Source organism: Arvicola amphibius, chromosome 3 (assembly GCF_903992535.2).
Source record: "Arvicola amphibius chromosome 3, mArvAmp1.2, whole genome shotgun sequence".
Classification (NCBI taxonomy): domain Eukaryota; kingdom Metazoa; phylum Chordata; class Mammalia; order Rodentia; family Cricetidae; genus Arvicola; species Arvicola amphibius.
In genome coordinates, this window is record NC_052049.1 from 176,180,896 (window position 1) to 176,207,912 (window position 27,017).

General features: G+C 45.0%; 2 protein-coding genes across 6 annotated transcripts in view; one reads left to right on the forward strand and one right to left on the reverse strand.

The window, feature by feature from the left end:
• The window catches only part of Klhl18 (kelch like family member 18), a 60,189-nt gene extending 40,899 nt beyond the window's left edge, over nucleotides 1-19,290 (reverse strand). For both annotated transcript variants that reach the window (XM_038321911.1, XM_038321910.1), the window contains exon 1: nucleotides 19,147-19,290. In XM_038321911.1, the coding sequence (XP_038177839.1) occupies nucleotides 19,147-19,275 (129 nt within the window). In that variant the 5' untranslated portion in view covers nucleotides 19,276-19,290. The remainder of the gene's footprint in view (nucleotides 1-19,146) is intronic.
• A 177-nt stretch (nucleotides 19,291-19,467) lies between these two features.
• The window catches only part of Kif9 (kinesin family member 9), a 53,870-nt gene continuing 46,320 nt past the window's right edge, over nucleotides 19,468-27,017 (forward strand). The window contains exons 1-3 of one of the 4 annotated variants that reach the window (XM_038324249.1): nucleotides 19,468-19,769; nucleotides 20,702-20,944; nucleotides 25,442-25,539. In XM_038324249.1, coding sequence (XP_038180177.1) covers nucleotides 20,908-20,944; nucleotides 25,442-25,539 — 135 coding nt within the window. In that variant the 5' untranslated portion in view covers nucleotides 19,468-19,769; nucleotides 20,702-20,907. The remainder of the gene's footprint in view (nucleotides 19,770-20,701; nucleotides 20,945-25,441; nucleotides 25,540-27,017) is intronic. The other 3 variants (XM_038324250.1, XM_038324251.1, XM_038324252.1) reach the window with 3 other exon arrangements.

The following is a 27,017-nucleotide window of genomic DNA, read 5'->3' on the forward strand; positions in this document are numbered from 1 at the left end:
AATCTTGAAGCAGCACAGTTTCTTGGGGAAGCCTAAAGTTTTGCTCTTAAAACTTCAAAATGGAAGTTGGAGAGGTGGTTTAGTGGTTAAGAGCACATACTGCTCTTACAAAGGACCTGATTTTGGTTCCCGATATGCACATCAGGTGAATTCACAACTATCTGTATTCCAGTTTCTAGGGATCTGAGGATCTCTTCCAGCCTCTCTGAGTCCTGCACTGATGACTTAAAAAAAAATCTAAAAAACAAAACTTTAAACTGATCTGATGAGGCCACCTACACTATTGAAAGGTCAGCCATTGTATGTAGTCTATTGGTTAAAACGGTAATTACACTAAAAGGATTTTCACAGCAGTGGTGTACGGCCAAACAACTGGGCACTATAGTCTACTGACACATAAACTGATACATCAAAGTACTCATCAACACACATGTCAATGCTCATCTAAGTACAGCCACTTTGGAAAAGAAGTTGGCAATTTCTTCTACACAGTTACCATATAACACAGCTATTGTACTCTTGGACATGTACAGAAAGAGAAGAGAGAAAGAGAGCAAACTAAACTCATGCATACTCTTTTATATAAGGTCCACGGCTTTATTTGGAATAGTCAAAAATGAAAACATCCTTAAGTAAGTAAATGATAAAACAAATTATCGTATGCTACTCAGAAATATGAAGAAAGAAAGTCAGCACAATCACCTTGGGTGGACTTCTAAGGCGTTGTGCCGTGTGATCTTAAAGTGCCACACCTGCTGTGACTCCACTCGCAATGCAGTTCAGTGAAAGATGAAGAGTAAACGTGATGGAGGAGGGTCATCTGTCCATGTGTTACTTTCATTGGTTAATAAAGAAACTGCCTTGCCCCTTTAATAGGACAGAAAATTAGGTAGGCGGAGTAGACAGAACAGAATTGTGGGAGAGAGAAAGCAAGAGTCAGGCAGACGCCATAACTCTCCTCTCCGAGATGGAAAGGCTAAGATCCTTCCCGGTAAGACACCACCTCGTGGTGCTACACAGATTACTAAATATGGGTTAAAGCAAGATATGAGAATTAGCCAATAAGAGGCTGAAACTAATGGGCCAGGCAGCGTTTAAATGAATACAGTTTCCATGTAATTATTTTGGGTAAAGTGAGCCGGGTGACGGGAAGCGGCCCTCCGCTGTTCCATCTACATAAATGGAGCTCGCTATGGTGGGCACCACCTGTAGTTCCAGACACACGCGAGGATGAGGCAGGAGAATTACCTGGGCCCAACAGGTAAAGACCAACCTTAGCAACAACAAAACAAAAAGAAGGGCATCTGGAGAGACAGCCAAGTGGCTAAGGGCACTTGCTGCTCTCTGGAGGACCCAAGCTTGGTTGCCAGCACCCATGTTAGGTGGCTCACAGCCACCTGTAACTAGCTCCCAGGGATCATCTCCACTAAGGGGATCCCAGCCATCAGACTCGGGCGGCCAGGCTTCTCACCCTCTGAGCCAACGAGGCAATCTAGAAGTTTCTGGATGAGTACACTCAATGTATAATTGTGTCTGCTCATATCAATTCCCATCATTTGGAGCATAAACCTAACCTACCCTATCTGCTTTACTCAATTCTACCCACTTCCATAACTCTCCTTTAAGCTGCTGGAAATTCCCCAAAATGTCTCTGTCTCCTAGGCCTGGATCTTTACCTCACAGTTTTCTCCCTAGTGAATTACTCTGCAGCTTTAGACTCAGCTAAAATGCCCTGAGGCCACCCATGATCTCTAGGCAGTCAGTGCTCTTCTTTGCATGGCAGTGGTACGAGCCTCCGGCACATGCTGTATTATCCCTCATGAATATCCCTCCACCTCCACCCGGCTCAATGTTCTTCCCACATAGGAAGGGTTGTATCTAGCCCACAATGTGCGGTTCATATATAAGTGTACCTAATAAATCCTAAAGCTTGTTTCACAAAAAGCCCTACATCTGAGACAGGTAATAGAACTGTCAATAAATCATCTTTTTAACTGCCCCACTCTGACTCCAGAATGGTGGGATCTCACTGAAGTGGGAGGTAAAGGTGGCACAGTTTAGAGAATGCCACTCTCCATTGTCATCTGAAACCAGCTGGCATGGCAAGGGTCAGGCTGGGGCAGCTTGACTTCAAGGCTACAATGCATGCACTCAGTCCCGAGGAAATAAATGAGCTACACTAGCTACTTTGTTCAGAGGGGCTTCTTACAGGCTAGTATGTAAGAAACTATCAAGGAAGAAGGGACGGTCCTTTCTCTTCAATGCTGGTGACCTGCTCACCAGCCCAGAACACTGACAGAGGAACAATGCCCAGCTCACCATAAAGAAAAATGAGACCAGTCCTCAGAAACCCACAGGGTTGGGAAACTAATGGCAAGTGTTTTCAAATACACTAGGTTCAGCCTGAGGTTTTAGCAGTGTTTCAAAGTACATTCCACCAAAGTGGGGAGGGTCATGGAGGCACACACCTTTAATCCCAGCAGGTGGACCTCTGAGTTTGAGGCCAGTCTGGACTACAGACTGAGGTCCAAGATAGCCAGAGCAACACAAAGAAAAGAAACTCTGTTTTGAAAAATAAAAAATAAAAGAAAGCAGGAACATTCTGGACTATTGATGAAGCTTTAGTCTTTCTCTCTCTTTTTTTTTTTTTTTTTTTTTTTTTTTTTTTTTTTTTCGAGACAGGGTTTCCCTGTAGTTTCTAGAGCCTGTCCTGGAACTAGCTCTTGTAGACCAGGCTGGCCTCGAACTCAGAGATCCGCCTGCCTCTGCCTCCCGAGTGCTGGGATTAAAGGCGTGCGCCACCACCGCCCGGCTTTAGTCTTTCTCTTTATGGACCCCACTGTGTAGAAACTCGGGAAGGCAGGGAGAGAGGCTGGCCAGTTGACCATGACATGTGGGACTATACTCCCACATAAAGAATTGGTTAAAACATTTAAGCATAGCTCCAGCCCTTCTGAAGCCTCCCATAAGATCTCACCACCCATATTGAACAGGATAGAATGAGAGGAGAGGGAGGGAGAGGAGGGCAGAATCCTTAGAAATCACTACATCTGACCAGACCAAGATCATGTGATCAGAAGCTAATTTCTTACCACCTCAGAGTCCCATCATGAGAATTCAAGTTCCCATTCTATGTCCCTCTCACCTTGTACCTTGATCCACTAAAACCTGATGTTACTACCATGTCTAGGCCTTTGCACAGCCTCTCTCTCCCTCAGCCCAGAACACCTCTTCCCATCTTACCTAAGGTCTACTGATCCTTCAATGTACCAATCACATACCATTCTTTTCCATGAAACAGGCACAAATGTCCATATTCTAAGTGCCACCCTTGTGCTTTCTCTCGGCTGCTGGTTACACCTCCCCAGTCATGTATTCATCACTGTAAGGTGGCCTCATTCGGTGCACGCTGCCCCTTGCACAGCTAGCCAAGCATCACGCACAAGCGAGTATACTTAGACAGTATGCTGACTGAAAGCACATCACAAACAGAACACCTTGGCCCTGTGGGGTAATCCAGCAAAGACTTCTGAGCATAGCAAACATTCAAAGAAAGACAGGAGGTAAGGGAGGTTCAGATGCTTGCAGAGCTCACCCTCTAGAGGAAAAGAGCAAACACACCTACACACCTACAGTTAAGAGAACAGGAGCAAGCCAGACGGTGGTGGGGCACGCCTTTAACCCCAGCACTCAGGAGGCAGAGGCAGGTGGATCTCTGTGAGTTCAAGGCCAGCCTGGTCTACAAGAGCAAGTTCCAGGACAGGCTCTGAAGCTACAGAGAAACCCTGTCTTGAAAAACAAAAAACCAAATAACAACAACAACAACAACAAAAAGGACAGCAGGAGCAGAGTGCCAGGGCTCCCTGTGCACAGCATGAGAGCATCACTAGATCCAGTTCAGGAGGCTTGAGCTGGCCTGAAAATTCTGCATTTCAAACAGGCTTCTAAGCAATGCTGATGTTACTGGTCTAATGACAACAGTCGAAAGTTGCTTTCTATTGAAGGGACACTAGAAGAGGAAGTGATTAGCTACACCAGCTTTACTAACCACCCAGTATGTTAGGACAGGGCAAAAGGAAAAAGAAAACATGGGTCATTTTCAAACTGAAACACACGGTTGGCAGGGAGAGGGGCGTGTGAACCTGTGACCACAAGAGAACATTAAACACAAATGCAGAGTGCTCTAGGACCCCATGGCTGCACACACACAACACCTGAGAGATGGTGGCAGGATCCTGAGTTCAAGGTCGTCTGTGACACAGACAGTTTGAGACCTTGCTCAGCAGAGTGAGGAAGGCTTGGTGCTTTTTTTTTTTTCTGCTGGAGAAAAGACGAAAGGGGCCCTGAGGCGTGGACATGACCCTGCCCAACAGATGTGTCTGGAAAATTCAGAGCAGGAAGCACAGACCACAGACAGCCAATTACTGCAGGAGACTGTGGGCCACTAGGGAAGAGGAGCAGAGGGGCGAGTGGAGAGCCTCTGAGGACTGAAAACACAGCTGGCAGCTCTAGAAGCCTTGGCTGGGGCTGCCTGCCAGTACCACAAGTCCATAAGCGCCTTCTGCCTGCTGGAGTCAGCAGGGGCAGAGGAGGATTTCTGTGAGCTGCTTAGAGTAGTCAGTCATTTCTACCAGCAGCCCTCTCCTAAACCCTCCTGAACACTAGCCACCACCTGCTCCTTCTGCATTTCCCACTACCTCTTCCCAGTGTGGAAACTTACAAGTTCGTCTAGAGAGTAAACAAAACAACACTGCAGCCAGGCAGGATTCACCCAAATGAGGCAGCGGTGCCTTGGAAGTGCTAAGTGCCGTGCCCCAGAGTTCTGCTCCACCCCTGCTCCCCAGACAAGCATGCAGGAGAGAAGACTTCCCTGGGGGTATGGGGATAACTCAGGGGTGAAGAGCTTGTGGCACAGCACAAGGACCTGAGTTCAGATCCCCAGAACCACAGAAAACTCAGGGTGAAGTGGCACATGTCTGGAATCTCAACCCTGGGGAGGCAGGACCGGAGGAACCCTGGAGCCCACTCAGCTGCCAGCTCCAGTTCAGTGAGGGTGAGCGCAGAACAACTGCAAAAGATGCTTACTGTTGATTTCTGACCTCCGTATGTATGCACACACGCAGGGACACACACAAATACAACCATACACACACACGCACACACAATTAAAAACATAAAAGATTGCCTTCAAGAATTAGCTGTTCTTTCTCTGGTTATTACCGCCATCTCCCTGAACAAAAGGAAGGAAAGTGCTGTTACAATTCTTGTTCATGCCGGAAAGGTGGTGGCACACACCAGCACTTGGGAGGCAGAGACAGGCGGATCTCTGTGAGTTTAAGGCCAGCCTAGTCTACAGAGTGAGTTCCAGGACAGGCTCCAAAGCTACAGAGAAACTTTATCTCAAAAAAACAAATGAATAAATAAATAAATAATAAAAAAAATTCTGTTTTCTCTTCAGGAACTGGGGAAGACAAATTCTATCTTTTATGTTACAGGTTTACCCCCTAACACTCTGCCCTGGCTTCCAGATTAGTGAATAATTACTGCTTGGCTTCATTCATTTATTCATAAACATGCTGGGATTGAAGCTAGGACCTGAGGCATGCTGGATACATGCTCTACCCTAAGCCACGTCTCTAGCCATGCAAAAGGTATTTAAAGAGTCATAGTTTTAAGCAAAGAATTAGGCCAAGTGGGAAAGAGAGGAACCTTGGCTGACTTCATGTACTTCCTCTTTCTTTTTGGTTATTCTATTTTTATCATGCCGGTTCCCTGTAGGGTCCACAAAATCATGAACACGTGCCTGCCTCTGCCTGTGTTTATTCATCCTTCTACTACATACACCCCTCTGCTCTGTGATGAATTACCTCCAGCTTGTAGATCTCTATCCAGAGAGGCTGCTCTGGCCTCTCGGACAAAAGCAGCATTCTCAGGCTCCGCACTCTGTTTTAACTTCTTCAGGTACTCAACACTATGGGACACTCAAAGCAGTCTCTTGCTGTAGTGTTCGCTGTCCTACTGTGAGCACAAGCTCACATTCACAAAGACCTTCCGTGAACAAGGAAGACAGAGACCAATCTGCTGAGTAAAATGGAAAGCCACCCAGAAAGCAGAACATGATCAGAGAGCTGAACATGTGTGTGTGTGCGCCCTCACACGGGAGTGTGTATGCATACATGTCAATCTGTTGGATACACGATCATTTCTTAAATTCTACAAGAATTCTCTGGGAAGGCCAGCAAGACAACATAGCAAATATTTATCAAGCGCATGCTGTATAAGACTGACAGCCTAAGTTCAACACCTAGAACCCATGTAAAAGCCAGAGGTATAGGGGCTGGAGAGATGGCTCAGAGGTTAAGAGCATTGCCTGCTCTTCCAAAGGTCCTGAGTTCAATTCCCAGCAACCACATGGTGGCTCACAACCATCTGTAATGGGGTTTGATGCCCTCTTCTGGCCTGCAGGCATACATAGAGACAGAATATTGTATACATAATAAATAAATAAATATTTTTAAAAAAAGCCAGAGGTATAACATGAGCATCTGTAATCCTAGCACTGCCACAGGGAGATGGGTGGCCTGGACAGGAGAATCCCCTAGAAGTTAGTGGTCAGTGAGCATGGAACACACAGTGCTATAGCAGACACAAGAGAAACTTGCTTCAAAACAAGTTGGAAGGAGAGAACCAACTCCCAGAAAATAGACTTCAGACCTCTATACACTCTGAACACCTATTATATAGATATATTGGTAAAAAATAGACTACAGACCTCTACAAACTATGAACACTTATTATATAGATATGTTAGTAAAAAATACACCAGCGCTCTACAAACTATGAACATCTATTATATAGATATGTTGGTAAAAACAATTCAGTTTCAAACCCTGCTTCCATGGACTATAAATATTCACAAAACTATAAATAATCACATAACTACTATTGTAAAGAAAAAAGTACCACAAATACATATAAAAGAGAGAGGCTAAAGCTGTGGTTGGTGGTGTCTGCCTCTAATAGTGGTAACCTGAGACACAGTGAAATCCCGTCTGAAGAAACAAAAAAGAGGGGACGGGAAAAACCGCTCAGTTGTTAAAGAGTGTTTGCTGTTCTTAGAGAAGACAGGAGTTCAGTTCCTAGAACCCACATCCAGTGGCTCACAAATGCCTGTAATCCCAGCTCCAGGGATCTTACTGGCTCCCACAAGTACCTACATACACATGTGTATACACAGACGCACAAATAAAAAATGAATCTTAAAACATGCCAAGCAGTGGTGGCGCATACCTTACTTAAATCTCAGCACTACAGAGACAGAGGCAGGAGAATCTCTTGAGTTCAAGGCCAGAGTGAGTTCCAGGATGGCCAAAGCTACACAGAGAAACCCTGTCTTGAAAAACCAAACCAAACAAAGGCGGCAAGGAATAATGAATGAATATAAGCTAAAGCCAATGCCAGAGTTTTAACTGGGCACAATTAGATGGATGATTTGTCACCCCTGAACAAAGGAAACTACAGGAGGGGAGAAGGGCGAGAGGCTAGCACTGGGGAGGTAGCTCAGTGGTACAGCATTTGTGGAGAAGGGCGACAGGGTTCATTCAGACATAATGAGTAGGAGGTGGCACAGGACAAACGGAAAGAAAGAGATACAAATCCGGAGATGAATGTTCAATGGATAACTTATTCCAATGCACTGTTACATGGAAGACTTGCTACCACGGCACACTTTGGTGATCACTAGATAGCTCTACCATGGTAACAGGACACTTAGATTGTATAAATCGGTCACAAAGAATAAGCTCACAGCATGCATCATTTAAATATGCCATCTCTTTGAAGTTAATGTTTTACTAGGTGGGTGAGGTGGGGAAGGCCCTTTAATCTTTAACTAGGAGTAGTAGGAAGCAGAGGCAGATGGATCACTGTGAGTTCAAGGCTAGGTTAGGACTACAGAGTGAGACCATGTTAAATTAATTAATCTGTGTGTACAGTATATGCATGTGTGTAGAGGTGTGTATCCAGGTGCATTTGCCCGTGCTGGTATGAGTGGAGGCCAAAGGTTAATGCCAGGATGTCTTTCCTTGATTGCTTTTGCACTGTTTTTTAAAGACAGGGTCTTTTAAAAAAATTATTAGTATTATATCATCATCATCATCATTGAGACAGAGTCTCACTATGTAGCTGGCCTGGAACTCTTTATTTTTATTTTATGTGTTTATGAGTATTTTGTCTGCATGCATGCCTGTGTATTGTGTGCATGCTTGGTGCCCAAAGATGTCAGAAGAGAATGTCGGATCCCATGGAACTAGAATTACAGATGATTGTGAGTCACTATGTGGGTGCTGGGAACCGAATCCAAGCCTTCTATAAATGCAACAAGTGTTCTTAACTCCTGAGTTGTCTCTCCAGCCCCCAAGACAAGGTCTTGGTGAAAATGAAGCTGTTACTTCAGTGACAACAGATGGCCAGGTCCCTCTAGCGCCATCTCTATCTCTGGAGTCACAGGGTACAATGTGCCCAGGTTTTACGTGGGTTCTGTGGCTCCAGACTCAGGTCCTCACGCTTGCGCAGCAAGTATTTTATCCGCTGAGCCGTCTCCACATCCCAGAAAGCAATTCTTTTAAAGTGACCTTTAGAGCTGAGCTAATATAATTTGTGTTTCAATTTTTGGTTTGTTTTTTGAGAAAGGGTCTCACATAGTCCAGGGTAGCCTCTCAAATTGGCTATGGAGTATGAATTTCTTATCCTCCTGCCTCTATCACCCAAGTGCTAGAATTACAGGTGTGCGCCACCATTTCTGGTTTATAACTCAGCTCTTAACAGCTGAGTTAGCAGACTACCTAAGTTAATTACTTTTGCATTGCTGTGGCAAAATATCTGCCAGAAACAAGTAAGGGAAAGTTATTGTGGCTCATGGTCTGAGGAGATACAGTCCCTCGTGGTGGGGGCATGTCAGCGGAAGCCCAGAGCCGCTGACCACACTGTGTATTAGTTACTCAACAACCCCTTTCGGTTTTGTTTTCTGTAGTTGATTTTCTATTGCTCTGATAAAACACCATAACCAAGACTACTTATAGAAGGATATTTATTTGGGCTTACAGTCAATGATGACAGCATGAAGGCATGGCAGCAGGAGGCTGAGAGCTCACATCTTGAATCACAAGCAGCAAGCACAGAGAGTGAATTCAGAGTGACTCTCAAAGCCCATCCCAGTGACACACTGCCTCCAGCACGACCACACCTCCTAAATCTCCCAAGCACTACCACTAAGAAGCATCAAAGCCCATCCCAGTGACACACTGCCTCCAGCACGACCACACCTCCTAAATCTCCCAAGCACTACCACTAAGAAGCAAGTATTTAAATGCTGGAGACTATGGGGATGTTTCTCTCTCAAAACACCATACTATGTCTACAATCAAAAAGCAAAGAGTTAATGCTGGCTTCCTCCTTTCCCCCTTTTCATTCAGTCCAAATCCCAGCCTAGGACACAGCACCACTCACAGTGAGAATGGGGCTTCCTTCCTCAGGTAAACCTCGCTGGAAATTCCCTGAGAAGCACACCCAAGAGGTGTATGTCTTGGGTGATTCCAAATCTAGTCAAGTTGACAATGAAGGATAACAAGCCCATCACAAGTTCACAAAGAGCGGGCAAGATTACTTCTCAGTATGAAATGTTTTTGATCGTTGTATTTGGATCCAAGGCAAATTTTGCTTTGGTGTCACAAAGCACTATAAATATTGATCCTGAGTTTGAACTCAGCTCAGTCTCCATAGTGAGGTTATATTGAGAGAGAAAAGAAAAAGACTCATGAAATAGTGAGTAAAGGCATCTGCTGTCAAATCTGAAATCTTGAATTCTGTTTCCGGTACTCAATAAGATAGACTGGAGAAATGATTGCCACGTCATCCTCTGACCGTGTACTCTGAGACATGTTCTTGTCCCTTCTACAATAATAAATGAATGTATTTTAAATTCTTAAATGAAAAGTATCTTTAATTCCAGCACTCAGGAGGGTTTAATCCCAGCACTTGAGAGGCAGAGGTAGGTGGATCTTAGTGAGTTCGAGGCCAGCCTGGTCTACAGAGCGAGTTCCAAGACAGCTAGGGCCACACAGAGAAATTCTGTCTCAAAAAAAAAAAAAAAAAAAAAAAAAAAGGAAAGGAAAGGAAAGAAAGGAAGAAAGAAAGAAAAAAAGAAAGAAAGAAAGAAAGAGTATGTCTCAAAATACATATGTCTCAAAAAACTTTTTGAGCTGAGGATGTGGTTAATGCTGATAACCTCAGAACAGAAAGAAAAAAGGAAAGAAAGAAAGAAAAAAGAAAGAAAGAAAGAGAGAGTATGTCTCAAAATATATATGTCTCAAAAAACTTTTTGAGCTGAGGATGTGGCTAATGCTGATAACCTCAGAACTCATGAAACTGAAGAAAAGAACTGTCAAGGCCAACCTGGGCTACATAGTGAGTTCTAGATCAGCCTGAACTACAGAATCAGACCCTATCTTAAAACAAACAAAAACAAAAACTAAAAGCACTTCATTTGGTGTGTATGTGCATGTGTATGAATGTGTGTACACGGGTGTGGAGGTATGTGCATGTGTATGAATGGGGTGTGCATGTGTGTGCACAGGCATATAAGAGGACAACCTTTGGGGTCACTCCTCAGGTACTGCCCACCTCTTTTTTGGAGACCGTCTTTTACTGGCCTGGAACTTGCCAATTAGGGTAGGATAATAGCCAGTGAGCCCCAGATATCCATTTGTCTCTGCTTCCTCAGTGTTTGGATTACAGCATGCACCACCATGTACAGCATGTAACCATGCACAACATGTAACCATGTACAGCATGTAACACATATAACATGTTACAGCATGTAACCATGTACAGCATGTAACACATATAACATGTTACAGCATGTAACACATATAGCATGTTACAGCATGTAACCATGTACAGCATGTAACATGTATATCATGTTACAGCATGTAACAAGCCTTTGGTTCTGGAAACCAAACTTGTCCTCAGACTTACAAGCCAAGCACTTAACCAACTAAGCTATCTCCCTAGCCCCACTTTAACCACTTTGCCAATAATGACCTATTATTCTGCAAGTAGCTTGGCCTCCCCAGCTTCAAGTAAGACAGAAAAGGAGTTTGGAGCCTTTCATTAACAATTTAAAAATACTCAGCCGCATGCTCCAGTAGAGATATAAGACTTTACTAGCAAAATTCAAGTTTTAATAGTAACTTCTCCTAGATGGGTTATTCATTCACCAACCAGAACAACAGATTCGGGTTCACCTGCAGCAGCCTGGAAATGGAGAAGTTCATGAAGTCATCTTTACTGTTTTTCCTTCTCTGGCACTAGAGATGGAAACCAGCCCCCCCTTAAGCTAAGAGAGTGTTCCAGAGCTGAACACCATCCCTAGTCCTCAGCCACACACTTTAGTAAGAGAAATTTTTCATCCCTAGACACTGTACGTGGAGTCACAAAGCAACTGTGACCATAACCTACTCCAGAAACTTCAGCTCTACATTAGACATACCCAGGCCGATAAGCTTGAGCTAATTGTGTTTGTTTCACACTTGCCTTTGTCAACAGTTTTATCCAAACACAGCCACGCCAGTTCTTACGTGTACTGTGCATAGCTGCTTGAGTAGTCACAATGAAACTATCACCTGCACATCCTAGTACTGACTAGATTGCTAACATGCGGCTCACACACATTTTGGTTCATTCATTTTGTTCCCAACTGGAATAGGTGATGATGCAGCCAGCTGTTTGGGTATTCGCCCTATGGTTCTGCTGGCACATAAACTAACCGCAGAGAAGCTGGATAGTTTCATGCCAAAGAGACAACGAGAATGCTAAGAGTCGGCAGGTTCAAAGTAGGGAAGGTGGGGGCCATGCTTGTAAATTAAGAAAGTCTGGGAATACATCGTTAAAAAAACAATATGGTTTCATTCTCTCTTCATCAAGCTAAACCAGGTGTGGCTAAGGAGCAAACAAAGAAGTCTCATGCACAAAATATTAAAGGAACTATCTACAATTAAAAGTATCCCCAAACATGGGCTTCTGACATTCACCCAGACATGGTCCAGAAGCGCCAGGATGAGCACCATGGAATTCACTCTGCAGGTAACAGGTTTTCCAGACTGCAGCTCCTCCAACGTTCCACAATCCTGGATCTCAGGCTGCATTATGTGTATGCTCTCTGTCTATCTGTCTCCATCTCTATCTCATCTGCTTAGTCAGTGTCCAAATTAACAGCAGTATCCACAATGCAATTCAAATGAGAAAGAGACCAAAACCCTTCTCCCCTTCCTCTCTCTTTCCCTATTGCTTTGAAACAGTTATCATGTTGCAGTCCAGAGTAGCCTGGAATTTACTAAGTAGTCCAGGCTGGCCTTGAATTTGTGTCCATCCCCTAGTGCTGGGGTTGCAGGCAAGAGCCATGACATCCAGGCAAAGTAAACCTGTGATGCGTATCAAATTCTTACCACAAGTGCCCTGCTCCTCTACCTACTTTAAAACGACGGAGAGGTCGGAGAGAGTCTCGCGAAACAACTATTCGGTGAGTATTCAGAAGTTTAAATTTCTGTACACGATAAGGAATCCAACACATATGTCTATAACTGGTCACGACAGCTCTCATCCACAATTTCAGTACTTGGAGGCTGAGGCTGGAAGATCAAGTCTGAGGTTGTCCCGGCGACACAGTGAGTTCCAGGGCAGCCCGAATACAGAGTGGGACTGTCTCAACGCCTCCCCACCCCTATCCCCAAAAAAGAATTTATATTTATAAAACAGAAAAGGTCTTCATTTTCCTTTGTACTGCAACAGATGTGGGGTGTAGAATTCAGACACATTCACACCACTCTGGGGTGTGGAGTTCAGAACACATTACTCTGGGGTGTTAATTCAGACACACATCACTCTGGGGTGTGAATTCAAACACACTCACACCACTCTGGGGTGTGGAATTCAGACACACACACACACCACTCTGGGGTGTGAATTCAGACACACTCACACCACTCTGGGGTGTGAATTCAGACACACTCACACCACTCTGGGGTGTGAATTCAGACACACTCACACCACTCTGGGGTGTGGAATTCAGACACACTCACACCACTCTGGGGTATGGATTCAGACACACACCACTCTAGGGTGTGAATTCAGACACACTCACAGCACTCTGGGGTGTGAATTCAGACACACCACTCTGGGGTGTGAATTCAGACACACTCACACCACTCTGGGGTATGAATTCAGACACACATCACTGCCATCTGCACTCACAGGCGACACTAACAATGGGTTGGTCGGATGTATCCTGCTCTGCTTCATGCCATCTGAAGCGCAGGTGAGTAAGCCAACAGAGGACGTAAAAGCATTGCTTCCACCCATACAAAAATAGCTATGCTGGATCTCAGCTAATAGTTTTGTGCCTCAGACAAATCCCTTAATGGCTCTAAGCTTCAGGGTTTTTCAATCTACAAAACAAATGGCTTTAATAGAGACATCTATGGATTCTTTCTAACATGGTTACTCTAGCTCTGTAATTATCCCTGTGTAATACACTATAGTATACATAACAGAAATGGCATGCACCAACAAGTTCTGACTTCATTTCCTTCCCCACCTACTCTCCTATTACAAACAGGGCACGATTCCAGGCTTGCATGTGCGACACTTAAAGCCAGTTTTAGCCAAGGTTCTGTACCTGGATTTAGTGGATCAAAAAAAAAATATTCTAATACTGTGTCCTTCGCATTTCTTTCTGGAGGCTACATTCTCAGACCCTAGTTCAAAACTTTAGCAGGAACAGGAGAGATGGCTGTCAGGTCAAATGTCTGCCATATAAGACCCTCTGATTTGAGTTCAACCCTCAGAATTTTTTTTTAAATATTTATTTATTATGTACACAGTGTTCTGCCTCCATACATGCCCACGAGCCAGAAGAGGGCACCAGATATCGTTACAGATGGTTGTGAGCCACCATGTGGTTGCTGGGAATTGAACTCAGGACCTCTGGAAGAGTAGTCAATGCTCTTAACCTCTGAGCTATCTCTCCAGCCCCAACCCTCAGAATTTATATAAAGATGGGAGAATCAGTTCTACAAAGTTGTATTCTGACCTCCCCACATACCCCACACCCACTCACACATACACACACACACCACACACACACCACTCACACATATCCCACACCCACCCACACCACACACACTACACCCACACCACACCCACACCACACTCACACATATCCCACACCCACCCACACCACACACACACACACAACACACAGTCTTCCTCTCTCTCCTTTAAGCTTATAGGTCTGAATACTAAATAAGCAGGGTTGGTGATATTCTTCCCCTTCTGTTTTCACAAACACAGAAGAAGGGGTATGTGAGTTGAGGGGAAACAGAAACAAACCACTTTCTGACTTGAGATCTCGTGAGGGAGAATACTCCCTGAATCTGGGAGTTGGGGCTTCTGCCTAGCTGGCTGGACCCAGATGAACCTGATGCACACTGCCAGAACCTTGGGTTTCTGCTGGAGGAACAGAGAGGAAATGGGACGAGGAGAACCTCCATGGATACAAACGGCTATCCAGACCTCAGTCACATCCTATAGGATGTCAAGAAGCCCCGTACTAACTTCTAACCATTAAGGGGAGAGGACATGCCAAAGAGAAGAAACATGGATTTTTTTTCTAATAAGAAGTTCAAATTATTACAAATAGAAAGAGGGCTTTACTCTATTTTTAAATCATTAATTAATTAGTTTAGAGACAGGGTCTCACTGTGTAGCTCTAGCCTGGAACTCACAGAGATCTGCCTGCTTCTGCCCTCACAGTGCTGGGATTAAAGGTGTGTTACCTCCACATATTTAATATATTACTCTTTTCTGCCATACTCCTACCTAACTATCCAAATGGTTACCAAGGAATTTAAATTTAAATATTTCCAAAGGCAAAGTGAATCTATGTCCGAGCACCAGCAGTGAGCTTTGAGGGTGTTAAGAGCCTTGGATGCTCACTCTCACTCTGCCTTGGGGAGAGAGGGAAGGAGAGGACTGTAGGTTAAGAGTGGCTGCACATGAACTGATGTGGCTTAATTCAAAGTCACAAACGTGTGACTGAAATCAGTGCAGCCTGTGTCTGTCACCGAAGACAACACAAGAGCATGGAGATTACATCTAACCCTACTTTCACCTAATCCAGCCTGTGACCTTCTTGCACAAGCCCTTTCTGGACTTGGTCTCAACTGTTAAAAGCAAGCTATTCAACTAGAGCAGTGGATTGATTGCAAATTCTTTGCAGGCAAGGAACATAAATAAACTCAGATAAATTCGAAACTGCACCCTGAGACCAAGTGTGGTGAGGCATTCTTTAATCTGAATACCTGAGAGAAACAAGAGGATCACAGATTCAAGGTCATTCTCAGTTACTTAGCGAATTCTGGCTCAGGACACTTGAGACCGTGTCTCAAAAAACAAACACAAATAGCCAGGGTACTGGTGCATGCCTTTAATCCCAACACTTGGGATGCAGAGGTAGGCAGATCTCTGTGAGTTCGAAGTCAGTCAGGTCTACATAGTGAGTTCCAAGACAGCCAGAGCTACACAGTGAGACCCTATCTTGAAAACAAACAAACAAACAAACAAAACAAACAACAAAATACAAAGAAAACAAAAGAAAACCCTGCAAATGGAACACATACATTTATTTATACTTTCTCTGGAAACATCATTAAATTATTATTAATGAGTCAGATGCAATGGCATGAGGGGGAGCTAACCAATCCGAGGGGCGTGTCCCCTGGGGGGGAGCAAATACCTTTAAAACATCCGTGTGTGTTTGTTTTCTCTCTCTTTGTTTCCTGTGCTTCGCTGGAACTCTGGCTTTGTAAGTTTTTTCCCTTTTCCTCCTTTTATTAAAGCTGAGTATTTTATAATAAAGCTAGTTTGGTTAATTCCAATTGCTGACCGACCACGCCCCTTCAATGGCATGTGCCTATAGTTCCAGTTACTAGGAAAACAAGGCAAGAAGACAACTTGAGCACAAGAGTTTTGGGCCAGCCTGCTCAACACATTAAGATCTAATCTCTTGAAATATCATTGTTAATGGCTGGAGAGACGGCTCTGTGGTAAGAGCACTGGCTGCTCTTCTAAAGGACTCAGGTTTGATTCCCAACACCCACATAGCAATTCACAACCATCTGTTATTGTAGTTCCGTGGGGATCCAATGTCCTCTCTGGCCACTAAGGGCACCAGGCACACACATACACACATACAATAAACAAACAAACAATAAAACACAAATACCTACTATTCACTAAGCATTTATTACATGAAGTTTGAAGCTCATTAAGTAATTGAATCTAGTAGTACTCAGGTAGGTGATGACATCCATTTACAGAGAAATAAACTGACTCACTAGCACTTAAAGAATTTAAGTCCTGTCAGCTATGGAGTGGCAGAGCCAGGATGCAGATCCGTGCAGAGTCTGTGCCACAACTGCCTCTCAGGTCATCAGAACAGCAAAGTTCCCAAATACAGCACAGCAAGAGATTAGAAACATCAACAAATGATTATAAGATGAGAACCAGACAAGCCAGTGCCTGACTTGATGGAGAATTCTGAGCAATGCGGAGGTCAAGCCTCCAACTCCAAGCACTAGGAACACCAGTCTCCTCTGAAGGCATGTCATGAGGAGAGGCCCAAAACTGGCAGTACTGGTCCCTCGACCAGGCAGGCAGCTGCTCTGTCATTGCCCTAATAAAAAACAGATGGATTACACTCTGATTAGGATGAACTCATGACTCCAGACTTGGGTAACTGGGGCATCCCTGAATACAAAGAAGATTCAATGAATATACTCTGAAAGGACAGGTCTTCTATTCTATAGCTTGGTTCTCGGAATGTAGTTCTAGATGACAGCATCGCTGGTCAACTTGACAGGGCCCATGCAATACCTATGAGTCAGAAAGTCTCAGGTGAGCTCTAAAGAACAAGGCCACCAGGTGACTCTAATACCTGCTTAAATTTGAGAACCATAACCTAATGGGGGCAACTAGTTACTAAATCATCACATGCCAAAAAGCCTCTCACCAGTTCTTCAGTGCCAGCTTACCTGGAAAAACAGCCAGGACTCATCAAAAGTTTGAGGAAAGACTTGACTATGAGAACTGCTCTTGTTGTGAGCAGTAAGATGTAGGCTTTGCCTTTCTGTGGCTCTCAGCACCACTGAGCTCTCTGAGGCTGTATAGAAGTCTACAGCCATGTCTAGTTCTAACCTAGGCTTTTTGTTTATAGAAGAATCTACAGCCATGTCTAGTTCTAACCTAGGCTTTTTGTTTATAGAAGAGTCTACAGCCATGTCTAGTTCTAACCTAGGCTTTTTGTTTGTTTGTTTCGAGATAGGGTTTCTCTGTGTATACCTGGCTGTCCTGGAACTCATGCTGTAGACCAGGCTGGTCTCAAACCCATCTGCCTGGCTCTGCCTCCTGAGTACTGGGACTAAAGGCATGTACTACCACTACCAGGCACAGCCTACATCTTTTAAACATTTTTATTCATCGTGTGTGTGTGTGTGTGTGTGTGTGTCACAGCATACCTGTGGCGGGCAGAGGACCATTTCCAGGAGTCAGTTCTTTCCTTCCACTATGTGGGTCCCAGGGATTGAACTCAGGTCGTCAGGCTTGGCAGCAAGACCTTTACCCAATCAACCTACTGACAGTCCACAGCCTAAATCTTACCCCAAAACTTCTTTCTTATTACTGTTTTTCACTGGTCCCTACTCATCTCAAATATTACTGCCACAATTAAGTCATTCTTCAGTGTCTAAATCCCTAGTGGCCTTGCCATCTTCTGCACCCTTTAGTCCAGCTTAATTTTCTTAACCTTCTAGGTTTCCGACTTTTACCTGGGAAGATCCTGTAGACCATTTCAGTACTCTAATAGAAAACCATTTCTTTCAGGATTGATGAAAAGGTTATGACAGGTGTCATACAAAGAATACCAAATATCCCATTTAATACTCACTAATAGTGAGATTTAAGAATCATCTTTATCTTAACATAAAAGGTAAGCTTAGAGAGATTAAGTAACTTGCCCAAGCTTACAGCCAGTATTTTAATGCAAATTCTCTTGTCTCCAAAGCCAGACTTTTAGACTCTTTTGTTTTTTAAAGTGCCAAACTGTTAGCCATCCTATCCTACTTAGCAGTCTGACTCGAATATGTGGAGAAGCAAAGTTTCCTTAACTAAGTAGAAAATAAAAGCTAAAAGGTGTCTGTGTTTTTCTGCTGTTTTGAAATAGGAAGAGGGAGCGCCAGGCACGGACACTCAGAGCCTTGCAGGCCAAGTCAGGCAGGAAAACCCACAGGCAAGCAGCAGCTCCCCACCTGGAGGGGATCCACCTGGCTCAGCAATGTAATCAAGGAGCAGCCCAGCATGGTTCAAAACACAGAACACCAGACCAGAATGCTGGTAGGGAACAGGTGGCGGATAGATCCTCTCCCCAAGCAGTCCACTAGCCTGCCCTCCAGGACCTTTTGGTGGTGAATGTAGGTTGTTTTCTAGTGTGGAGCAGAGCAGTCCACATCAAAAGATCTCTAGATCCGATTGTAAAAGCGCCAAGGGCAGGCAATGATTCCCGAAGAGAAGGCTTAGCCTCTACAATAGCACAGCCAACTTCAAGGAGCACACACACACACACACACACACACACACACACACAAATGACTTTATGACAAGACAAGACGTTTTAGTGGTGTCCATCGGAATGTGGAGTCAGCCACCGCCCCTTCCTTCATAGACCAGCCATAAGAACATTTTCTCTTGTCTGTGTGACAGAAAAGGAGGCGGATACCCCAATGTCTCCTTTTCTTAGGGCGTCAGCGGCACAACTCTCAGTCTTTCCTTCCAATGGCTGAACGGCTGCTCCTTTTCCTCTCCCAACTTGGCCTCAATCCCCTGCTCTGCGCTTGGCACCGCTGTCTCTCCTCTCTATTCCCCCCTAACCTCTCTCCACCCTCAATCCGCTGGACCTCTCTTCCCCTGTCCACCACCCCTTTTTTCTTCCAGCTCGGTCGCTTTCCCCTCAGCCAGACACCGCCTAGACCACGGTACCTTGAGAGTCACATCGCACAGCTTGCCCTGCCGCCTGATCTCCTCCATGACGCCGTAGCCACGACTAGGCAACTCCGAAACGGAGAAATGCACCAAGTCCTCCAGCTCCTCCGCGCCGTCCTCCACCATCTTCCCCGGCCGCCGCAACTGCGCAGGCCTGGCCGGTAGGCTTCACATTAACCAGGGCGGGGCAAGGGAGCACGCCGACGGCAGCTCGGAGAGCGAAGGAGAAAGCTCACGAGCCTGCGCGGCCACCGTATGGCAAACTCCTCTGCACCGGAAGTCTCGCTACCCCGCTTCCTGGTTCATACCTTCGTAGCCTTCTTTTCCCCCCAACAACCTAAATCCCAGTTTCGCGTATACAGCTGCTCTGAGCCTTTCAAGTTAATTGAATCCATCTCCATATTCTTTGTTCAGCCCTGACTTTGCCTGTGTCTTCAACGGAGGAATGTGGACTTCGATTCGCCACCACCTTACAGTACTTCCGGAGTCTCTGGAAGCGTCCCGTTGCCATGGCGACTGTGTACGCAGCCGGTCGGCTGGCTGTCCAGATTGTGAACAGAATTCCCTCAAGTCGCTGCAGTTATAGCGGTCGCTCTACTCGAGTGCCGCTGCCTCGCGAGGTGAGCAGTGGTCACGCGCCGGTGGGGCTAGGTAAAAGGGAAACCTGGTGAGGATATCCTGGCTGCTGGCAGGAGCTGGGTTCCGAACCCCTCTTGGCGCCTTTATTTGTAAAAACCGAGGAACCTCTAAAGATCGTGTTATCGTTGTGCCCCTTTCAGCCTGATCGCGGCTTAGGGGAGCGTGGAGTTTCAGAACTAATGTTCTCTAGTCCCACGAGTCTCCATCGGGGTCTCGCGATTCGCCCTAGACAAAGAGGGCGTGAGGTTGAGTGGTAGAGGTCGTTCAGATACTTCACTCCTCAGTTTTCGAACTGGAGAGACCTTCGGCATCATCACTTCGAGCCACTCGGGCCGCAGAGGAGGAAAACAATCCAGAGGGGCACGGGAATGGGGCCGATGGTCCCTGCTACACACACTTCAGAAAAGGATTCCGCTCACTGGGTGAGAAATAAGAGAAAGGCCGGTTTTGCCTGGATGCCAATTTTGGGTGATAATAGGTGTTGTGGGTTTAGATGCTCTTGTTTCTTGGGCAGTCTTTGTCCCTGATCTAAGTAAGAACCTGGCAGATGGGGACCTCTAGTGCCTATCAGTCATCCCGTCAAATGGTCTTTCACCTCCAATCCTTCATGGGTTATGGATATTCTGCTCATTCCCAGGCCCAAAACAAAAGAAGAACTCAGCGCATAGGTCTCCTAGTGGCTACTCAAATTCACTTTATCATACCAGAAGTATCTAAGGATTGCGTCCAATGACTGGGGTTATTCTGTGCAAAGTCCTGAGGGAAAGGTACACGACCTAATGGGGAGGGTGTGTCGAGACTAAACATGGCTTCTTGTACCTGGAAATCAGTGTTCCCTCAAGAAGCCTGCAGATCCAGGGGTTAGAGGTCGCGTGGGAGACGAGTGACACTGTGTGCCTTGGAACTTTCTCAGTAGTGACTGAAGATGGACCCACCTAAGGAGCTTCAGTCACCCTCTGGTTTCCAGCCATGAGTATCACCACCAACCACCATTTCCTGAGCAGCTGCTGTGTGCTGAGCACTGTTCTGGACCCTGTGGGGGGAATCACAAGAGATACAAGGCACAGTCCTTGTCCTCAAGCAGCTTGTAATTTGCTTTGGGAGCTGAAGCCCACATAAATGAAGCGACATAAGAACGGTAACAAGCAGTATTTCAGTAAGTGCAAAATGGCATGTGGCTTTGATGTGCTGTTGAGTAGTAGTCTCACAGGAGGAGCATAGATCATCAGAAAGACCCGTTGCAGGTTGCGTGTGACTCCAGGAATGTTTGGTGGCATGAGCATCAAGAGAGCCTTAGGGACAACAGATGGTTGATTACTGCATGTGCATGCGGGACATTTCAGGGCAGAAAAGGAGGAAAGCTGGGGGAAAGTCCTTGAGCTGACCTGGAACTTGCTTCCAGAGCTCCCTGGATTCTTTACGATCCCTTCCAGAGGTTATACTCCATGGCACTGGAATCTTCCTGGGCAGGAAGATGGGCTCTTGTGGTTTGTGCTGGGGAGGGTTTCCCAGAACTGTAGATAATTGAGTAGAAAGTGCACCCCTCACCTGGAGGTGCTGTCCCAACCCTTGGGAAGCTAAAGCAAGAGGACTGTGTTTCAAGGCCAGCCTGGGCTACACTGTGACACACTATCTCAAGGAAAGCAGTTTATAAAACTGTGACCAACAAACCACTTCTCTCTACTCTTCAGTTTCTCGGTAATATAAGTCAAAGGGGAGCTGGAAATGAAACCTTCCCTTCTGTTTCCTTAGTCTGGGCCTCACATTAGAGCTATGTGGTAATTTTTCTTTTTTCCGTAGAGCTCAGTTTTGCAGACAAAAATGTTCAACCAAGCCACATCCTGTTCTTTTCTTTTTCTTTCTTTTTTATTGTTTGTTTGTTTGTATTTTGAGACAGGGTTTCTCTGTGTAACAGCTCTAACTGTCCTGGAACTTGCTCTGTAGACCAGGCTGGCCTTGAACTCACAGAGATCCACCTGCCTCTGCCTCCCGAGTGCTGGGGTTAAAGGCGTGCCCCACCACCGTCCAGCTTGCTCCTGTTCTCTTAACTGTAGGTGTGTAGGTATGTTTGCTCTTCTCCTCTAGAGGGTGAGCTCTGCAAGCATCTGAACCTCCCTTACCTCCTGTCTTTCTTTGAATGTTTGCCATGCTCAGAAGTCTTTGCTGGATTACCCCACAGGGCCGAGGTGCATGTTTTTTTCTTACCCCAATATTTTTTGGAATAATTTTCTAGCAACCAAAAGATTCTAAAAGTTCCAAGAGTGCTAGGAAAAGGCTCCCATGAAGTAGTAATTGAAGGATGTAGAAAATGCTCACATCGGAATAGGCAAATCTGGGAGTGCTGTGCTCGCTTACCTGGTTTACCTGCTTTCATTGTATCCACATTGTCAAAACTGGCAGCTGGCAGAGCAGCACCTTCGAGTTAATTTGTTTCTATAGGATACATAACACCATGGGATGATGTAATTGTAAGAGGAAATGATCCCGAGCTGTGTTTAGAAATGTGAACGCCACTAATATAAAATCTAGAATAATTTTTGTTAGGTAGCACCTTTGCACATCTATTAGAAAAGTACATGTAAAATATTACTATTAATTATTTAATATGCTTTTAATATTTTTATAGTTTACTAAATGTGTGTGTGCATGCATGTGTGTGCCTGCACGAGTGCCCATTTGTGCCAAAGAACATGTGTGAAAGTCAGAGGATAGCTTGGAGTAATTGGGTCTCTTTTTTTTTTTTTTAAATATTTATTTATTTATTATGTATACAATATTCTGTCTGTGTATATGCCTGCAGGCCAGAAGAGGGCACCAGACCCCATTACAGATGGTTGTGAGCCACCATGTGGTTGCTGGGAATTGAACTCAGGACCTTTGGAAGAGCAGGCAGTGCTCTTAACCACTGAGCCATCTCTCCAGCCCCCTGGGTCTCTTCTTCTACCATGAAAGCCCTGGGGGTCAAACTCAGATCGTCAAGCTTGGTAGCAGGTGCCTTTACCCATGCCATTTTGTTGGCTCTTTTATTTCTTTTTCATGTGTTTATTTGTTTGACCCAGAGTCTTACTATGTAGCTTTGGCTGGCTTGAAACTCGGTATGTAGAAGCTGGTCTCAAACTCATAGAACCTCCTGCCTCTGCCTTCAGAGTGCTGGGATTAAAGGCGTGAGCCACAACATTTGGTGCCTTATATGATTTCTATGAGTATTAGAAAAGATTCTGTTTCACATGAGAATGTTTTTCTGTAAAGGTTTTTTTTAAAAATCATTACACATCCATCCAGTTTGTTAGGAGACTGAATCAACTTCCTTTGTCTGACATTTCCCTAGCTTTTCATAAATTCAGCCAATTCTTTTGCTGATAAATGCTTGTTTTACCTTTTCCCCTATCATCTTCTTCCCTGTCTCCTCCCTCAGTAAAAGTGCAGGTTACTTCGGGGAAAATGTTTTATTCCTTCTTGAACCGGGTCCAACCCTGATGGGGCAATTAGAGGGGAAGTGTACAGTGCAGCTTACATCCTGCTGTGTGGACCTTTTCTGTATTTAAATTTCGTTTTGTACATTGTACAATAATAGTTACAAATGGTGTTGGGGTTTTTTGTTTGTTTGAGACAGGGTGTTGTTTACCCCAGACTAGCCCCGAACTTTCTATGTAACTGAGAATGACCTTGAACTTCTGATCTTCAGGCCCCCACTTCCCAAGTGCTGCGATTTTAGGCAGACACCACAGACCACCTTAGTGGTCTGCCCCCACCCCTGACTTACGAAGGGTCTGTCTTAGAGCTCTGAGATGTCTCACTGGATAAAGTCCTTGCCGCTTCAAGCATGAAGACCTGAGATTGCATCCATAACTCACACATAAAAGCTGCTCACTGGAGCTGAGAAACATGTGCATCTTTTGGGCTTCCTGGCCAACAAGCATAGCCAAAATGGTGAGCTCTAGGTACAGCGACACCCTGCTTCAGAATATAAGGTGTAGATCAATAGCGCCAGACTGGGATACATGAGTCTTGGTCTCAAGACAAAACAAAATTAGTTGAATATCAATTCCATTCAGTCACTTCTTTGCTTCTTCACTGTGGGACTTCAGTGCAGCAGTCCCATTGGTGACATCTCTTCTAACTGGCATTTGGATTTCATTTGACCTTTAGTTTCTGTGACCAGAAGGTCTTGTCTGTTTTGAGACAACTCTTCATAGTTAGAGAAGTCTTTTAACTAAGCTTGCCTCCTATCACTGCTATCCCAATCTTTTACAGTGTCCATCCACAAAGCTGCAGCAAACATTTATATATATATATATATATATATATATATATATATATATATATATAGAGAGAGAGAGAGAGAGAGAGAGAGAGAGAGAGTTATGCTATAATGAATAAAGAGAAATATATGTGTGACTCCTTGTTTTGAGGGGGCTGGAGAAATGGCTCCACAGTTAAAAGCACTGGCTGCTCTTCCAGAGGACCTGTGTTCAGTTCCCAGCAACCACATGGTGGCTCCCAACTGTCTGTAACTCTGGTTCCAGAGGAATTTAATACCCTCTTCTGGCCACCACAGGCACGGCGCATATGTTGCATGCAGACATTTATACAGAAATAATACCCACAGACATAAAATAAAAACAAATAAACCTTCTTTAAGGTGTTAGGAGAGCAAGAGGGGGGACAAAAGACTTTTTTTCATCAACGTGAGAGGAAAAAGACTATTTGATTATGGACTAGATCAAGAACACTTAATGCGGGGCTTGAGAGATGATTCAGCGGTTAAGGTGCTTATTGCTCTTCCCAGCACCCATGTCAGGCAGCTCATTTCTGCCTGTAACTCCAGCTCCAGATCATTAGACACACTCTCTGGCCTCCAAGGGTCCTTGCACACATGTGACATATACTCACATAGACACACATGAATAAAAACAAAAAGAATATTTATTCTAGGGCTAGCAAGATGGCTCAGCAAGTAAAGTGCTTGCCTTGGAATCCTGAGGACACAGGTCTGATCTGGAACCCCACATGGTGGAAGGGAGAACTGACTGCATTGTCCTTGGACCACTGCCGCATGTCTCATCCCTAATATTGTGTGTGTGTGTGTGTGTGTGTGTGTGTGTGTATACATACATATAAAGATACTTTATTTAAAAGTTAGTCTGATGGAGACAGAGACATGAAAGAAAACCTCTTAATAAAGAGAAGGCAACTGACTTTAATGTGTTCCAAGCAAGTATGTCAGGAGAAAATAGAGTAAATGAAGCAAAGCATGAGTGGGTTCATCTTAGATATAGGGCATTTCTAGAAAAAGCGGCTACAACCAGGCCACTAAGGAAGCATTCTTTTTGTTGGATTTCAGTCTCTTTGGAGTCGAGGTGGAAAGTAGCGAAGCAGCCTATAAGACGGGAGTGGGGGGGGCATGTACTTCCATGGTGGATGGCGATGGTGGATTGCAGCTGGTCTCTTGTAGCCCAAGCTGTCCACCAGCTCACAATGGAGCTGAGGCTGGCCTTGAACTCAGATCCACCAGCCTTCACTTCCCAAGTATTAGGGTTACATGTGTGCACCACCATGCCGGGCGTTCATTACAATCTTGACAAATGACTTCTCCCTTCTAGTTGGTATTTGATGATGGCTGCTAAATCCGTTGTTGTTCTCTTCTCTCTAGCTAGAATGGGTACTAGGAAAAAGGTTCAAGCGTTTGTCCGTGTCAAGCCTACTGATGACTTTGCTCACGAAATGATCAAATACGGAGATGACAACAAAGTAAGTGTGATGTGTTTGCTTTCACCTGTCTGGTCCTTCCTTCCCCAGCTCAGTGTGACCTGTTTCCCAGCAGCCATTTCAGGATCAAACAGAGTGACTGGAGAGATGGCTTTGTGGGGAGAAATGCCTACATGCCTGCCACCAAGTATGAGGACCTGAGTTCTCCTCCCTGGACCCACAAGTGGAAAGAGAATCAACTCAAAGTTGTCCTCCAGATTCCATACGGATGCTGTTGTATGCACATTCACACACACACACACACGTGTGCTGCAGCACAAATGTGGATGTCAAAGAGCAGCTTGCAGGCTTGTAGAGTAGATTCTTTCCTTCCACCACATGGGTCCTGGGGAACCAAACTTGGGTTGTCAGACTTGGTGGCAGGCATCTTTCCTCACTGAGTCATCTTGCCAGCCTACAAGTAGACCCTTTTTAAACGAATAGTTCAAGAACGAATTGCTCAGGTCTTGAAAGTGCTGGTAGTCAGAAAAGACCTCAAAGACCCTGGATAGCATGCTCCATGGGCATGATTTCAACACACAGAGAAGCACAGAGCAGGGCACTTGGGAGGCAACGTTTAATATGTGGTGTTGTTTGTTTGTTTTGATTTTTTTCTGGAGACAGGGTCTCATGTAACCCAGCTGGCTGTTTAACAGAGAATGACTTGGAACTCTTGATCCTTTTGCTTCTCCTCCCCAGGTTCTGGGATGATAGGTGCACATCACCACACCTGGTGACCCCTTCTGCCTTGGCCGTGGTTTTCTTCTCTAGATGGTTAGGTCTTGGAGCTTGGGTTCTAGCAACCAGTAGAAGATTGCAATGAGAGTCCCCATCAAGAGCTTGGAATTAGCTGGCATGGTGCTATACTGTGAACAACTGAGAGAGCTGAAAGGAAAAGTCCAAATGCCTAAATTCAAAGCGAGTCTTTGTATCGCAAAAAATGTCTTTAAAAATGCTTGGGAACTTACTGGGAATTGGTTGAAGGTACATCTGAAGATCTGCTGATTAGTTGTTTTAACTTCTGCATGTTGGCTACACCTTAACATGCTGCTATTTCAGCCAACATTGCAACCCCTCAGTTGCCAGTCTGCTTCTCTAGTAGCGGCCTGGCTGCACCTGCTCTGTCTCAGCTGCTAAAGGTAGCTAAATCTCTGTCATTCTATTTATAAATAAGACTCAAAATTCAAAGACTGGGGTAAAAACCTGCTGCAGCAGAGAGGCTGGGTCACAATTAGCTAACCTTCCCTCTTTGCTGGTGTCTCCAAACCAGAAAAGGCCTCGCCACTCTGAACCCCTCCCTGCTACTTCCAGTGCCTCTTGCTTGCTCCCGGGTGCCCTCAGGTGCTCTATGATTACTTTCTGTCAATAGGTTGCAAATACAGCCTCCTGACCCAAGGTTAATTTTATTTAATTAACACAAATGCAAACTTTGGGGTTCACAGTGTGATCAAATATCCCCCAACATGCGATTTACTTTAACA